Source organism: Eptatretus burgeri, chromosome 8, assembly GCF_056783735.1.
Source record: "Eptatretus burgeri isolate ZD-2024b chromosome 8, Ebu_testis_v1, whole genome shotgun sequence".
Taxonomy (NCBI): Eukaryota; Metazoa; Chordata; class Myxini; order Myxiniformes; family Myxinidae; genus Eptatretus; species Eptatretus burgeri.
Window position 1 is genome coordinate 12025321 of NC_140968.1, and position 17948 is coordinate 12043268.

Consider the following 17948-nt stretch of genomic DNA (forward strand, 5'->3'; position numbering starts at 1 on the left):
TGTTGTGTACGGAGGCTGTGAAGATGTAGGGGGATGAGGAAGAGGAGGAGGTAACTTGCACGTGAATCACAGTTAGTCTTCAGTTACTATTCATCTTCCATTTTTGACCTTTCCATCGTGCTGTACAAACAGCTTAAGCATGCCCCCATTCCTCATTGAAACGTATGTGTGTGCTTGCTTACTGAAGCAGCAGATTGAGCATGATTTGGGGAGAGGATGTGGTTAATGATGAGTCTTTTAATTTTCATTTTAATCCGTTTCATAAAGAATCATGAGGAATGTGGGATGTTTCCAATAATGTGGTTTCCATACCGCGAGGTATACTGGTAAACTCCTTCTCCACCATGTCCCATCTCAGTGTTTCCTCCAGGAATTCAAGTTGGCACTGCACTACCATCTCAAGAAATCACCCTCCATCCCTACCCATGATACTCTCTCTCCCTCTCCTCATTAACCTTCCTTTAATTTCCCCATATATTTGCTGGTTGCTATGTTTCCTCCCTTCACTCTCCTGTTCATTCATCTCCTCGTTATGTTCAATGTGAAGTATCCCACTGCCCCCCATCAGTGTGTTGCCTTCTGTCCTCTGCCACCTCGCTCTTCCATGAGCCTCGACTTTGTACACAAAACACCATTTTTTTTTGCTTGATTAACGACAATTAAACGAATAGAGGAATGTTGACATGGGACTCAAACAATGTGGTGTGTGTGGGAGGTAAACTGCGCAATGCAGAATGTAAACGTAGAAGGGGACGTACAAGACTGGAACAACAATCTGAGATGGAGAACTTGTGTCCTGTGTAGAACCACCGGTAAAGAAAAAGTGTAACTTGAATACCTCGAGGAAGAAACAAAAAGCTTTTCGGACACATGTATCGAAGGATACTTTATATTTCTTGGTTTGAGCGATTTTGCATGGTCCTGCCTTTTTATTGGTCGCATTTAACTTAAACATTTGTCAGTTTCTACATCACATATGTAATCAGCATCAATGGAGCATCGACTGTATTCATTACCTCCAAAATATATATATATATATATATATATATATATATATATATATATATATATATATATATATATATATATATATATATATATATATATATATATATATATGGCAGACTTGTTGACCTCCCTTCCGACCACCTCCAAATGCTCTATCAATTCTCCTTTCCTCTCTTTCCCTTAACTCCAACAGTATCTCTTCCCAACCGTCTTCTTCTGGTTAAACTTCCAAAATCTAGGCACACTGTATCCATCACCTCAACTCTTTTGTTCCTCACCACTCCCATCTGCGGAACTGTCTTCCTGAGGCGGTTCTATCTCACACTTCCGTCCAGGGCACCGAGCACGAGGTGTACCTTAATGTCATGTCATGTCATCCCCCATCCTTACCTACAATCTTTATATCCCCATTAACCTTTTCTAACCAAACTTTCTTACATGCACGTTGCAGTGTTTCCTCCTTTCCTCACGCTCTTTTTTTTTCCTATTTGTTCATTCCTTTGCTTTGTGTCAAACACGTCACCTCTTGCATGAACCTTGATCTTGTAGAAAACAATAGAATAAAGCCAAAAAAAAAGCTGCTTTTCTCTTCTGTCTTCCTACCTCCCATACTTCACATGTTTACGGTGATGTGAAGTTCGATCCAACCTCAGCTTGCCTCTGGCACAGAGAAGTTGGATGGATCATTGGATGCTGGGCGAACCGGTCAATGTACGAGGGTGGTCCCCTTCCTTAAGGGGAAGGGGAAGGTATTTCACTAGTGAAACATTCACTTCATCACGGTGCTGATGTACAGTTTATCCCAACACTCATGAACAGTTTCATCAGCACAATATCTCCTGGTGCTGCTCCACAAACACAAATCTACGGACAAATGTAGACAACGTGAACACACACGCCATCAGAAATAGATTTTAAAGAAAATTTTGCATCCGAATGGGCGGGTCACCGTGTCCATGAATCCGAGCAAGATCGTGGAAATGCATTGCACAAATCGTCCAGCAATCAACACTATGTCGGATGGATGAGGTTTCGGATGAAGTTTCGGACGGATGAGGTTTTGGACGGATGAGGTTTCGGATGGATGAAGTTTCGGATGGATGAGGTTTCAGATGGATGAGGTTTCCGTACAGATTAAGTTTTGGACGGATGAGGTTATGGACGGTTAAGGTTTCGGATGAAAGAAAGTTCGGATGAAGTTTTGGATGGATGAGGTTTTGAATGGATGAAGTTTTTGGATGGATGGGATGAGGTTTCGCACGGATGAGGTTTCAGACGGATTATATCAGAGGCGACAACAACCCGAGACATCCTTTTCGTTTGCATGGAATCGGCAGCTGTGAGCAAGATAGTTCCTCCATTGCTCCGATGAAGGGATAATGGCCGAAACATCTGCTTTGTATTGCTTCCCACAGCGGCTAGCAGCTGCTTGTCACCTACCAGTTGATAAAACGTATCGTTTGAACTTTCCACTGACATAGACCGACACTAACTTTGGCAACATCGAGTATTAATCCCCTCTCAGCAACAACAGCTCTTTTTCTTCTTCCACTTCAAGATGAAAAAGCTTCAACGGTGTGTGGAAGACAAAATAGTCACTATATAGGTTGGAGGTTTCAGTCACTCAAACTCAATACAAAGACTTCTGTCAAGAGCATGACCCTTTAAATATTTTAACAATTCCTGTATTGTCTAGTTGTCTAAAAATTACGTATTCCTGAAAACAGTCAAAAGAATGCATCATGTGAGTAATACGAAGTTGGTCGTGGCTCACTATCCTCAGCACCATGACGGTCGTCGCCCTCATTCACCTCGCTCGCGCAGTCTCGGCTCCGTCGTTCGCTCGCTCAGATCAGATCATTTCGTTCGCTTTACTCGCCCGGTTACCTAAACTCACTCATTCTGTCAGTAATCCACAACCGACATATTCATACTACTCAAACGTCATATACAATGAACATAATAATAACCTGAAGAACTAAATAATTAAATAATCGTTTCATCCTTCTTCAGCCCAGATAGGGGCTCTCCAGTGGTTCTCTGAATGACACGAAGGAAAAAAAAATATCCATTCAAAAGATAAAGCCGATAAATGGCATTGAAAAAATGGAACAAAATTCAGATCCAAATGTTGGGGGAAAAAAAAACATTTTATCAAAAACTAAAAAAAAAATTCAGAGCTTAAAAAAAAAGAAGCAATAAAAAGGTAGATTAGAAAAAGAATGCTAAAATAAATAATCAAACAAAACTTAAAAAAACAAATTCAAGACAAACAATGGGGGATGTGAAAGATTTATTATTTTGTATGCAGCCTGTGGCTGCTGGCTGCATCATTGCTTGGAGCACGACTGCACCGCTGATGCGGTGCCCCTGTTTCCGGTAATTGGGACTCATTTTGCCGACCTCGAATGGATGACGGGCCGAGTCAACCCACCTGGTGACCTGGTGTTATTTAACGGACCAAAAGGAGCTCAAACTCAAGACCCTAAGATCTTAAGCCAGCCACCAACACGAGGCTTATACGAAATATTTAGATTATAGAGTCAAGAGTTGAAGTTTATATCAGAAAAAAGCAAAGATATTGTTGAGAACAAATAACTCTGAAGGGTTCATTATTAATTAGTCATTCCATAATGAATGTTGGAATGTTTTTTTTGTAACCGCAGACGAGAGTAACGACCGGGATCCTCCAAAACCCCAGGGGCCGAATTTACAAAAGGCGTTTTAAGAGTTAGACGCGTGTAGAATCATTAATCGTGCGATGATCACCTGTTCAAAGTTTGTCGCCATTCACCAAAGAGTGATTCTCGAATGAGCGTTTAAGCAACAAAAAACTTCTACACGTTGGCGAGGGAATGTTTAAGAGTGCGGTTCAGGTCTTGAAGCAAGTATTAGGCAAACATGATCTAGTTAGAACTGCAGTTGTACCCTAATATACTTGCTGGCAGTTTAAGTTAACTTTAAAATCACTGTAGAATAGGCTATTGTAGTTGATGTACGAAAGGATTACCAATAACTGAAATGATTACAGTTCTCAGGACAGTATTCTGCAGATAATAACTCCTTAATACTTGAGTTAAAACTATAGTTAGTTACAAAGCCAGGTGTTGGCTTCGTGGTTAGGGTGGCGGCTTGGGATCCTAGGGTCCTGAGTTCAAGCCCCGTTGGGCCGCTGAGTGAATACACCAGGAGGTTTACTCAGCCTGTCATCCTTCCGAGGTCGGCAAAATGAGTACCAGTGCACTGGTAAGGGGGACACTGCATCAGCGGCATAGCCGTGTCCCAGCCAATGATGCAACTAGCAGCCACAGGCTACACTCGATAGACAGAGAGAGTTAGTTACAGTTCTAATTATAGTAGTCTGCAGAGAATAATTACAGTGAAGGGACATATAATAATTGCATGGCTTATAATTGGTAGTTCATATGGGACGGTGGATATGGATGTGTAAGGAGTGCTTGAATTAGCTCAAGAGGAGGCACAAGAAGGTCGGAATAGGGTAGTTCGTCGACGTGCATTGAGAATCTTTGAGGATAGATGCAAGCCTCTGGAGAAATATGACAATATCACATTTGTCTGGAGTTACAGACTATCGAAGGAATAATTTTGTTGGCTGCTGAATCTAGTGCAAGATGACCTGAGTTAACCTACGGTGAGGAGTAATGTGCTGAATCCCCTACAACAGTTGTCCGTAGCACTGTGATTTTATGCAAGTGCATCATTTCAATTGGATGTTGGAGATATGTGCGGTATTTCACAGGCTAACCGGCTGTTTAGGCCGAAGTCACATTTGCTCTACGGCGAGGATACGGCGGCCGTACGCCCTCTGAATTGACAGAAACGTGCGGCGGCCGCAGAGTTTCTACGGTGGCCTCAAGGTGGCCCTATGTCGTTTGGCTATATTTTACAGACAGTAAGGTCGCCGTGGAATTATAACGCGGGGTTATAACTTTTTTCATTTCTACGTTCGCCGTAGCAATTCGACAAGCCGAAAAAAAAAAACTGGTAAAAAATAAAAAAAATTAAAAAATGAACCCACTCGTTACCGTCCGTCTGGCCGCACGTTCGCCTTAGCCCCCCCCCCCCCTCTGCGGTCGCCTTGCGGGCACCTTGAAGCTACCTTGCATCTGCCTTGAAAATTCTATGGCCGCCGCAGGGCCCCTTTAAGGTCACCGTGCGACATCAAATCAAAGACCGTACGGCAACCCCACGTTTTCTGTCTCCACAATTTCTAAAGCCTTGGTCACATTTGCCACGGCGGCCGTGGGGTCTCCAAAATCTACGGCCACTAGCAATTATACGGCGGCCGCAGTATTTCCACGGTCACACAATGTAGCAGTCACATATGTTTTTATTTTTCGGGGAGCCGCACGGTGTATTTAGGCCTAAGTCACATTTGCCACGGCGGCCGTGGGGTCTCCAAAATCTATGGGCACGAGCAATTATACGGCAGTCACAGTATATCCACGGTCACATAATGTAGCAGTCACATATGTTTTTATTTTTTGGGGAGCCGCACGGCGTATTTATAAATTGTGGAGACCGAAAGCGTGGGGTTGCCGTACGGTTTTTGATTTGATGTCGCACAGTGACCTTAGGGCGTTCCTGCGGCGGCCATAGAATTTTCAAGGCAGACGCAAGGGGACCGCAGGGGGGCCCTAAGGCGAAAGTGCGGCCAGACGGAGGGTAACGAATGGGTTAATTTTTTTTTTTAAACCAGTTTTTTTGTTTCGGCTTGTCAAATTGCTACGGCGAACGTAGAAACGAAAAAAGTTATAACTCCACGTTATAATTCCACAGCGACCTTATGGCCTGTAAAATATAGCCAAACAGCGTAGGGCCACCCTGAGGCCACCGCAGAAACTCTGCGGCCACCGCATGTTTCTGTCAATTCAGAGGGCGTACGGCCGCCGTATCCTTGCCGTAGAGCAAATGTGACTTAGGCCTAAATATGCCGTACGGCTCCCCGAAAAATAAAAACATATGTAACTGCTACATTGTGTGACCGTGGAAATACTGCGGCCGTCGTATAATTGCTTCTGGCCATAGATTTTGGAGACCCCACAGCCGCCATGGCAAATGTGACTTAGGCCTTAGACACACACAACTAATCGGCTGTTTATCTCCCTTTGCCAATTGCTATTTAGACGGGTGATTAGCTGTGCACATACAACAATGTTTTTGTCAGCGTTTAATGGTAAGGTGTGTGTTAGCAAGACGCTCGCTAAATAACTTTTGTAAATTCTGCCCTGAAGCTTGCTCTGGACTTGTGCAAAGCTCGCGCGAAACTCACACTAAGCTCATGCTAAACTCGTGCTAAACACGCTGAGCTCGTGCTAAACTTGAGCAAAGCTTGCATTATGCTCGTGCTAAACTTGCATGAAACTCGTGCTAAACTCGTGCTCGACTCGTACTAAGCTCACACTAAGCTGACGCTAAACTCATGCTAAGCTCGCATTAAACTTCCACTAAACTCACGTTGAGCTTGCACTAAACTCGTGCTAAGCTGGTGCTAAACTCATGCAAAGCTTGCGCTAAGCTCACACTAAGCTGACGCTAAACTCGTGCTAAGCTCGCATTAAACTTGCACGAAACTCAAGTTGAGCTCACACTAAACTCGTGCTAAGCTGGTGCTAAACTTGTGCCAAACCTGCGCTAAAGTCATGCTAAGCTCACGTTTTATTATAAGAAACAGTTAAACACACAAATATTGTATGGAAGAGTTGGATTCTACATTTCTGGAAACACCTAGGAGTACTCAGTAAAATTGCCGTGTTGCTCTTAGATTGGTGATAAAAACCCTGCTGGCTCACTAATCATCCCCTGTGAGTATAGGATCTGCCTGTCCTGCCTGCTCTGATCCTCGTTTAATACCAGCCAGACTTCGTGGTTCACCCGATGATGTCTCAGGGCAACTTGAGAGAGGCGACTGAGGTAGTGCCGCTCACTCACGTCCTTTTCAGCTTATGGAAAGAGCTTTTCCTCGTCTTTGAACAAATGTACAAGTGGAAACGTACTCTTTTCACTTGGTGAGGTTACCGCATTGTTTACCCACAACCAGTTTGCGTGCAATACGAAATACAATGTTACAATTTCCAATTTTGATTGTCTCACTGAAAAGGCCTAGTTGGAGATGGAGCCCCCAACACAATTAAAACATGTATAGGTGATATTATGGATTCATTCAAATCATGTCATTTAAGTCATACTCAATACAGCACATGGTGCAAATAACCACAGGATCAACAACAATAAATACGTGGTATGTGTGTGTGAGAGCAGGGGCAGGAGGGAGGAGGTTGAGGGCAGGGGTTAAGGGGGAGGGGAGGGGGGATAGGACAACACAATTTTGAATAACTTTTAGAAGACTTAGACGTGAAGAATGACAGCAAGGGAAAGCTTTCTACAAGCATGCAAATGATTGCCTGACATCTAGTCTTGCTGGGACTAAGGGAAAAGTGAGGTGGGTGTGGGCCGGAGGGGTCGAGAGAAAGATGTGGGATTTTGGGGACAACGTACGAGATGAAAAGCCAGAATGTGAAGTAAAATGGAGCTGAGAGCAGGAACAGCAAGAATGGAAGATCCTGAAATTTCGATTGAAAAATTGCATCCAAATGTTTGGTGATACAAAAAGCATCGAAAAGATATCACTTGCTGCCCAATAGCAAAGAGAAGTACAAACTATTCTACACGCAAGCTTTTCGACCTCGTACTCTCAAAAACAAAGGAAACAACAAAGGATTACTGGAAAACACCTGACGAGAGGAGACACGTCCAAAATGTCTTCTCTTTTTGAGTACCAAGGAAAATGTGTCCGGAAATGTTTCTCAAATTTTAAATGATTACCATTGCCTTTGTGGTGATGACGACACCTTAATGCAATGATGTCAATCAAATACAATCGAATTCCTGAATTTCTGACGTTACTTTGTGAATTTTATTGAAATTCAAAGATTATGACATTCCCTGAAAGGCTGCTGTGCACTTACAAACCATCATCTACAGAAGAGTGTTGCTTACAAGAACATAGCCAGTTTGTGAAATTGATGTTCTTGCTCTCAGGCTGGAAAGAAAGTAAGAAGGGGAAGGGGAAGGTGCCAGTCACCTGATTTTTGAGCAGGTTTGTCTGCGCTACCATGTGGGCCTGGATTATGCCTTGGCACCACTGGGGGGCGGCTTTTTCGAGCAGTAACACGGGCTGCCAAAGAGGGGTAAGGGAGGTAATGTGGGTGGGGAGTGATGGTGTGGGGGAGGAAAGGGGGAGGAATGAAGGAGGGCTGGAGTGATGTATTTTGACAGGTGGAAATAAAATTGTAATAAATGCGAAACTTTTATTGTGCCATCTTTTGGAACAGAAGATTATGTCGGTCAAGGATTGAGTACGGAGTTAATAGTCCTTCCTCATGAGGATATACAGTAACTGGGTTTTTTTTTTTTAACTCACAGAATTAAAACAAAAAGGAACAAGAAAAAGAGCAATCAGAGATTGCGGACCCTCGCCAGGACTTGTTTTGTGTGGTGTATTTTGTATGGTGTTTGTGTACTGGTGTGTTACATAATAAACATAACTAGAACTGACACTTTATAACTGCTGGCAGTGATGACCGGGTACCAAGACGTCCCGCTTTGATCGGACACCTGACCCTGACCCATGATGTTTATTATTATTATTCAATTGAATTTAGAATGGGATTAAAATTAATTCAATTCAAATCAAATGGAAGACTAAATAGGTACAAGTTCTGCATTGAAATAATCATAAGGAACCGAAACAAGCAAAAAGCAAAGATGACGTCATCAGGAGGAACCTGGATAGGATTCACATTTCAGCTGCTACTCTACCCTCAAACCCATCTCGGCACAGCCAAGTGAGCCTTATTTAAAAAAAAAAAAATCAGGGGTGTATACTGGCCCCCACACTTTTCAGCACTTGCATGGACTGGATTCTAGGGAGGATGTCGGAGAGATCAAGCTGCGGTGCATCGTTTGGGAATGTCAAGATCTCTGACCTTGATTTCGCAGATGATGCAGTCATATTTGCGGAGACTTTAGACATCCTTTTGGGGGCCCTCAAGGTGCTGAATGAGCAGTCGGAGCTGCTGGGATTACGGGTTTCCTGGGTCAAAACTAAGATCCAGGCTTTCAATGACATTTTGGATGCTGCTGTCCTATCTGTGTCTGTTTGTGCTGAGGATGTTGAGGTCATGGAGAGATTCACTTACGTTGGCAGTGATATTCATGTCTCTGCTGGCTGTGAGTCAGAGGTCAATAGACATATGTGTCTGGCCTGGGGAATCATGGATTCACTGGATAATGGGCTGTGGCGCTGCCGGTACCTGTGCGGGAGGACGAAAGTCCGAGTCTTCAGGTCCTTGGTGCTTCCAGTCTTGCTCTATGGATGTGAGACTTGGACTCTGACCAAGGATCTGAGATGGAGACTTAATTCCTTTGGTACCAGGTCTCTTCGGAGAATCCTTGGCTATCGCTGATCGGACTTTGTGTCCACGGAGCGGTTGCTGAGAGAGACTCAAATGAGATTTGTTCCCTGCATAGTCCGTGAGCATCAGCTGCGGCTGTATGGACATGTGGCTCGTTTTCCTGATGCTGATCCTGCTCACCAGATTCTCTCCGCGAGGGAGTCTCGTGAGTGGAGGAGGCCAGTGGGCTAACCACGTGCCTCGTTGTTGCAGCAGGTTGATCGGCATCTCAAGGAGATTGGGATGGGCCAGGCATCTGCCCGGGGTATGGCCAGACGGAGGCCCCTGGTGTATCGGTGGAAAGTGGATGCAGCGACGTGCTGCTCTGGCGCATGCTCCCATACCTGACCTGACCTCCCGCCGCCCACCCCCCCCCACCACCCCACCGTAGACCGACCTCCTTAGACCAATTTTTTTTTATGGTGTGAACAAACTTTGGTACATCATGGGTGATGAAGGTTGTGGTCAAGTTTGATCGAAATTGTGCGTGTGGTTTCGGAGAAAAAAGCAAACATATTTTGGGGGGCAACCCCCCCCCGCCCATGTAGACCACCTTAGACCCCAATTTTTTGGAATGTAATGAACAAACTTGAGTACATTATGGATGATGAAGCTTGTGGTCAAGTTTCATCAGAATTGTGTGTGTCGTTTCTGAGAATAAAGCAAATAATATTTTGGGGGGCAACCACCTTGTCGACCACCTTCAACCCCAATTTTTTTTTTAATGTTGTCAACAACCTTTAGTACACCACCAAGCTTGTGGTCAAGTTTCATTGGAATTGTGTGTGTCGTTTCTGAGAAGAACGCAAATACCTATTTTGGGGGTGGAACTCCAACCACCCTGTGAACTCCCTCCGTAGACCCCCTCAGACCCTGATTTTTTTTTTATGCTCTGAACAAGCTTTGGTGCATCATGGGTGATGAAGGTTGTAGTCAAGTTTCATCAGAATTGCTTGTGTAATTTCTGAAAAGAAAGCAAATACCTATTTGGGGGGGCAACTCCCGTAGACCCCCTTCGGGCCCGATTTTTTTTTTATGCAATGAACAAACTTTGGTACGCACTCGGTGTTGAAGGTTGTGGTAAAGTTTCAACAAAGTTGTGCATGAAGTTTCAGAGAAGAAGTTGCAAGTATTTGTGGACGAACGGACGGACGATGCGCCATCCCATAAACTCCCCGGAACTACGTTCCAAGTGAGGCAACAAGGACATGGGCAGCAAATTTGATTGGTCGTGATGATGTAAAATGACATAATACTTTGTCCAAGTCCTGTTAAACAGAAGGGTTTTGAAAGTGATAAAAACGCCAGCTGTGTTCTACAGTGTTCAAGTACATAATTAGATCGAAATAAAATGAAGATTTTAAAGGTTGTTGAAAAAAAAACATCCCAGAAGTTTTGCGCCGTTGATGCAGTATCTTATACACCACCTTATTGAACACATTACATTAGTTATTCGTGCCTGTTGTTTGTGTCCTTTATGACATCCTTAAAAAAAAGAATAATTTTCCCGTTTGGAATGATTTTCAATTCTGTTTCACTGCCAGACGGACAAGACAGAAGTTAAAAATTATCTCACTCCTCTCAATCACATGGAAGAGATAACCAAATCAAACGGTTGAAAAGGGCTTGCCGCTTCAAACGGTAAAATGAACTTTACAAAATTAAGAAGCTATGGGGTGTTCTTTCTCGAAGGATCTAAAAAAAAAAAAACCCAATTGATCAGCAACAACTGTCGGAAACAACAATCGATGCAGATCATCAATCAATAACTTATCTGATATATCAAAATTGGCTATCACTGACTATCCATGTGACTTTTGCCACTGTCGCTCTACCTTGACCAAGGGACAGTGCGATCGCTCATTGTGTAGTTTCCTCACCAGTGAGAGGTGTCATTTGAACAACTAGAAGCACCCGCTCCCTACGGGAGCCGTCAAGGGGGTCATGTTATTATATTTATGCCTATTTTACTCCAAGGGGGTCCCAGGATTACACACCCAAAAAAATGGTTGCGATCGGTTCAGCCGTTTTTGCGGTACCTGGGAACAGACAGACAGACAGACGGTGAATTATAGTAAGATTGATGATATCAACAGGACGTTGAATGAGGTCTTCTTGCCACTGTGGGAAACAAACGACAAGCTGACTTTACAGGTATTAACCGTTCCTATTCGTTGGAGCAAACGAGGGTCTGATGGGTGCTGTTTTGCTCTGACGAAGGGTTAACGCCAAAAACGTCAGTTTCTCCTTGCTTCGCACGACGGTTAGCATACCTCTATCAACATCCTGTTGATTTCATCCATTGTTCTACCTGTCCGCCGATGCAGATCGACACGAGCTTTCAGGAGCAACAATACTTCTTCATTCTCCTTACATTCCTCGTCTGATTTGATCCCCAAGAGTCAGACTCAGACTCATCGCCAAACTCATCGACATCGACAAACTGTCGCTCTGATGGAGTGCCAATGTGAGCGCTACGTAGCACAAAGCAAAGCATTCTTTGGATGTAGACATTGAGCTGCCTGTCCTGTATGCAATTGGGTTGTGGATGAGAATGTATTGCCCAAAATGGTGCATCGAATGGTGCACCACACTGCCAAGTACTACATACAGGATACCCTGCATTGCTCAAGTTGTAAGATCATTCTGTGTTGGATTACAAAAACACTTGCTGGGATAACACCATCGGCAATAGACATGACCCTGGGTGGAACCTGCATTCAGGGTTTAGCTGTGATCGGTGTTCCTAAACGCCATAGTCGAGAAACATCTTCGGTTATTCCTTCATGCACAGCATGATCAAAGCAGAAATTTGTTTCAATCGGAAAAAACAAAAATCAGATTGAATAGCCTATGGTGCAGGAAGACAAATAGAGGTGGTAAGTATTCACCAACGCACTGCACCCACTCGTTGCCACATCACACTCAATCAACGCCGTAGATTGCAGCGCCTACTTAGTTGTAACCAACACCTGCTCTTGCACAAATTACACCCCAAGCTTTCCTGATTGCTTTAACAACATCGTGTTCCAAAATGGGGGATATAGTGGACCACAGTACGAGGGCAGCCTCTTCTCATGTCTATGACTAAGATGACTACCACTACTGATTAAACGGTTCTTATTAGGAAGTAGTTTGGTTGAGATATTTCAGGAGCCAGCTGCCAGTAATCGCAGCCACTGCGCTCATGTGCAAGCACACAACAGGAGGTCAAGCCTGTAGCGAACACCTAGATGAGCAATGATGACATAGTGCGATACGGTCTGTCTCTTTGTCCTCTTTGTCACCATTCCAGCAGTACTTGATAAACGAATGGTTGTGAAAAGGATTTCAGAACAATGCTCATTGATTTCCGACAACTGCAAATTTGTGCATCATAAGTGAAAGTTCTTAAAGCATCCACTCTTCTCAATCTCACCAGCTTCTCTCATTGTCTGGTTTGATTGTTTCACCTTCACCGTAGAGGAGCTTTCGAGGAGTGTTGCTGTCCAGGAAAGTCATTCGTTCAATGTGGAAGGGAAATGCATCTTGTTTAGCAAACAATTTGATGTTAAATTGATGATCATTTAATGTAGATTTGTTGTAAAAATAAATAAATAAATAAAGACACCCAAGTGTGACTTTGCTTTTTGTCCCCCGTCCCTCTGACAAGGTCAGAGACAGGGGGCCATTAAAATGAGCTCCGTCCATCCGACCGATCATCCGTCCGTGTACTTTTGTGTACACGATATTTCAAAAACAGATGAACATTTCACTTTCATTTTGCAGATACATACTGTATTCCTCATGATATTATTTCAACCTGATAATATCATGGCTGAATTATGTTGTCATGGCAACCATCTCAGTAACTTGGCTTGTGTATCCCATCCATCAGGACCATATTCTTTGCAAAATGCTGGTGCTGCCGAAGCAGTCTCCTGGGCTACTGGACACAATCCAGGATGGGTCACCACTCCTACACAGGATACCAGCAAGCTGGTACTCATTTTGCCCACCTCAAAAGGATAACAGGCAGAGTCATACCCACCTGGTGTTAATTAAACAGCCAAGCAAGATTTGAACTCAGGATCCTAGGATCCCAAGCCCACCACCCTAACCATTAAGCCAACACCAGGCATATGCTTGTGTACGTGACATTTCAAAAACAGCAGAACATTTGGCTTTCATTTTGCAGGTATATGTATGTGATATTTCGAAAACTGTTCAAGATTTACCGTTCATATTACACAGCTCTATTCCTCATTCCACCCAAAAGATGGGGGACCGAGAGTATCAACTCCTTCTTAATATTTAATTCTGTGCTCTTTTGGATCAATGTCATCAGGAAGCCGGTCAAAGGCAAACCCCTCATTAATTTGTCAATAAATCATCAAAAATCCAAGGATGTTTCCTTACCTTCTCACAGATGTTAGTTTATTCCCGCTCAAGTTCTGTACCAAACAAGGCTCATACTTGTGGAGGAACAAATTATTCACCGAAAGGGACCGGATCTGAACCCATGGGTATCTCCATGATCTACTGGAGTTCCAATTGCTGCATGTAGAGCAGCCATTGTTAATTCTTCATGGTTTGGGTGGTGGGTGTGGGATCCTGAGGTCCTGAGTTCAAATCCTGTTCGGCCATTGAATTAATACCAGGTGGGGTTGACTCAGTCTGTCATCCTTCTGAGGTTGGCAAAATGAGTACCGGCTTGCTGAGATGGCTGAGCCATTCGAGTATCCAGCATTGGAGTGGTGACCCGTCCAGGATTGCGCCCAATAGCCCAGGAGTCTGCTTCGGCAGCACCGACGCTCTGTACAGAATATGGTCCCAATGGATGGATTTGGATTGTTCATCAGAATTAAAATCCTTTCTTTAAGTTTATTTCATGAAAAACTACATGAAAATGGATATTCCTTTACAGACCAGTGCGCTCTGTTCTGTTAGACCGTAATGTACATTTCACTAACTCTGGTAAATGTTTTCACTACCGCTCTGTCCAACGCCTCAATGGGGTTTGTCACGTGGAACGTTTGTGTACAATGTGGGAAAAAATAACAAATCACAATTTGATAGACATTTAGCTTCACGGTTTACCCCTGTTGTTAATGTTGTGGATTATATCGACGAGCAAAGTACCCGCCCGACGGGCGATCTTGTCGCAAGCATGCAACACGTTATTCTGATGCATACCTATATTTGGGCGGTGTATGGGTAACTGATAGCTCTGCATATGCAAAAAAGAAAAATAACCTGGTTTTCGTGCATGAAGCAAAAACACACACCGACTGCTTACAATTTAAAACACCTCACAGCACTGGAAAACGTGGGGACAGGAAGACTGCACTGTAAATGGTGCAGACTTGTAATACCCTCCCCCACCTGGAGGCGGCGCTACACGATACACATTTACATCGACAATTGGCGTTCCCTTCCCCTGCCCCCCCCCACCCCCTTTTACTGTAATTCACACACCGGTCTGGTGTTTGTGTGTATGTTTGTCACGCAACTCCTCTTACAGTTCTGGGCCAATTACATCCAGACTTGTTACAGAGGATCAGCATGACCCCAATTAGTACATCGGGGTGTTTTTATCTTTGCGGGTGGTCTTGGGGGGAGGGGAGGGGATGCAAATTCTATATGTAAATGTGTATCGTGAAGCGCCGCCTCCAGGTGGGGGAGGGTATTACAAGTCTGCACCATTTAGAGAACAGTATTCCTGTCCCCACGTTTTTCCAGTGAAGTGAGGTGTTTTGAATTATAAGCAGTAGGTATATTTTTGCTTCACGCACATAACCCGGGTTGTTTGTTTTTGCATATACAGAGCTGTCCGTCACCTATACACCGCCCAAATGAAGTATGCCTCAGAAGAATGCATTATATTCTTGGAACAAGATCATTGGAAGGGCGGGTACTCTGCCAGCTATGGTTAATTTATAGCTCTTACAACGTCCACTCTTCAGGCCTAACTCTCCCAAAAGTGTTCGCACATCCAACGTTTTACATCCAAACGCAACACGAGTACTTGCCTTGTCAACAGGAAAGCTAAAATAGTGTTTGAAGCCGTTTCAAATAATCACGAGTCTCCGGACGGTTTAAAATTACCGTCGGATTATTGATTCAAATTTTCCTTTTGAGTTAAACGACGCCTTGTTTTTTTTTTAACCTGTTTCTCAAACTCTCACCATGAAGATAACATGAAATCATTGTTAACTTTGCATGGTTTGAAATGGGAGAATCACCTTAACACATCCTCCAGATGACAGTATCCTGCCTGAGGATTACTAAGATGGTGGTTGTCGTCCGAATCCAAACTCGACCTGAAGACGATCACAAAGCATCCCGATAAACACTGCACCTGAACAACAGGGTTCGCTTCTTGCCACCGATCCAGCAGAGGATGCAATAAATATTCACACAAGGTGGACAAGCCACCAGCCTCACAAAATCCACGGGTCACACCCTAACAAGCTCCTCAATAGCAACAGCTCGGTTTCATAACTCTGGTTTAGCACTTCCATTATTCATGCTCATTGTTGGCTTCGATAGTGTAATGCTTCGATTGTCTGCTGCAAGTCTGGGAAGTTGGTGGTTCAAACTGGAAATTGGTGGTTCAAACCAGAAGGTAAAGGTTCAAACCAGAAGTTAGTGGCTCAGACCGGAAGTTGGTGGTTCAAACCAGAAGTTGGTGGTTCAAACCGGACGTTGGTGGTTGAAACCGGACGTTGGTGGCTCAGACCGGAAGTTGGTGGTTCCGACCGGAAGTTGGTGGTTCCGACCGGAAGTTGGTGGTTCCGACCGGAAGTTGGTGGTTCCGACCGGAAGTTGGTGGTTCCGACCGGAAGTTGGTGGTTCCGACCGGAAGTTGGTGGCTCAGACCGGAAGTTGGTGGCTCAGACCGGAAGCTGGTGGCTCAGACCGGAAGCTGGTGGCTCAGACCGGAAGCTGGTGGCTCAGACCGGAAGCTGGTGGTTCAGACCGGAAGTTGGTGGCTCAAACCCCTTGCTTGATGCTCAGCATTTAAAAAGGATAGAGAATAGACAAACAACCACGAGTTGGTAATAATAGGACAAGTTTTGATGGGCCTAATGAAGTTCCTTGGAAAGGAAGTCATTGTTACTGTTGTTATTATGGTAGGATAATACCCATCATGAAATCAAGGAATTCCACAGAATGAGGGTAGACCATGGCCTTTAGATTAACCACAATGACTTCCAGCTCTTATAATATACACCACTCCCACTTGCCAAACCATGTATACATGTACATATCTTTTATTTTCAAATTGTTCCCTTCTACGAGCAAATCTAACTTTATTTCTTATCCATTTCTGGGGAAACCCCACATTTTGAGAAAACTCGTCGCAATCAGTGGGACAAGATGCCAGGTACAAGCTACCTGGTGGGACTATTTTAAGCACTGAATCGACCTTGGTAATGGTACATCGTGTGCTAAGCACCACGGGCTTTTTCTCTTTTTGTTACTTGTCGTTACCTTTCAAAATGGCATGTATGAATGTAGATGAAGCGGCAAAACTTCTCAGGGACATTGATAATGATGATTATCATGATTATTGCAGAGATTTATGTTCACTGAACTGCCAGCAGATTGTTTGTTGCGTTATATCGCACAGCAGCATATTTTGTTTACAATACAATAACGTAATTTTTTCTACTCGAATACTCAGTGGCAGAATGTGGTACACCGGGCACTACGAGTATAATCGTAGTCGGCAGTCAACGGGTTAACAGCCCACAAATATTTTTAATTTTTTTCCCAAGCTTGTTTGTGCTATGCACAGTATAACTCCAAATACATATAAATGCCATTCTCTCTCTCTGTTCCTTATGCATGGCCACATATTTTAAGTTACAAACTCCAAACTCGGGGTACAAAGACAACTTTGTGTGGGAGGTAACATAGGCTATGTGGCCAAGGCCTCAGGCATGTGTTTGGGGGGGGGGGGGGTGCAGGGAAGGGGCATAAATTGTCGATGTAAATGTGTACCGTTTAGCGCCACCTGGTGGTGGTGGCAGAGTACAATTTCCTTTTTTAGCTGGGCAACGCTGAGGTTAAAGGACTCTTTGGCATGGGTGAATTTGTCCTCCTCCCCACCCCCTCAAAACAGAGGGGCCTGTCAAAGCCTGTCGTCGTGTGTGAGACGTTTCTCGTGGGAAGGGACATCAGGATGAATGGGGGGGTAAAGTCAGGGGTGGGAGTGCAAGTGAGGACGAGGATGGGGAAGTGCTAAAGCACTCTATGTATGGGTAAATTTATCGTCCTTTCCTTCTCCTTCTCACCCAATTTTGTTTTGGCAAATACGACGACTAATTGGTCCGTCAGCGAAGCGATGGGTAGGCTCTGCTAGTATGATCTACCGAAGGTTTCTAGAAATCCAAAATAACTTTAATTGAACTTCAGAATATTTCATTAGTTTTCGTGGCATCGTCGTTACAGCACATTGCAGCATACTCCAAACAC

The 17948-nt window shown here is 44.1% G+C and overlaps 1 protein-coding gene across 1 annotated transcript in view; it reads right to left on the bottom strand.

Moving 5' to 3' along the window:
* The window catches only part of AMPH (amphiphysin), a 129471-nt gene that overhangs the window by 54368 nt on the left and 57155 nt on the right, over positions 1-17948 (bottom strand). Inside the window, exon 7 of the mRNA XM_085890420.1 lies at positions 8114-8206. Within this exon, the coding sequence (XP_085746546.1) occupies positions 8114-8206 (93 nt within the window). The remainder of the gene's footprint in view (positions 1-8113; positions 8207-17948) is intronic.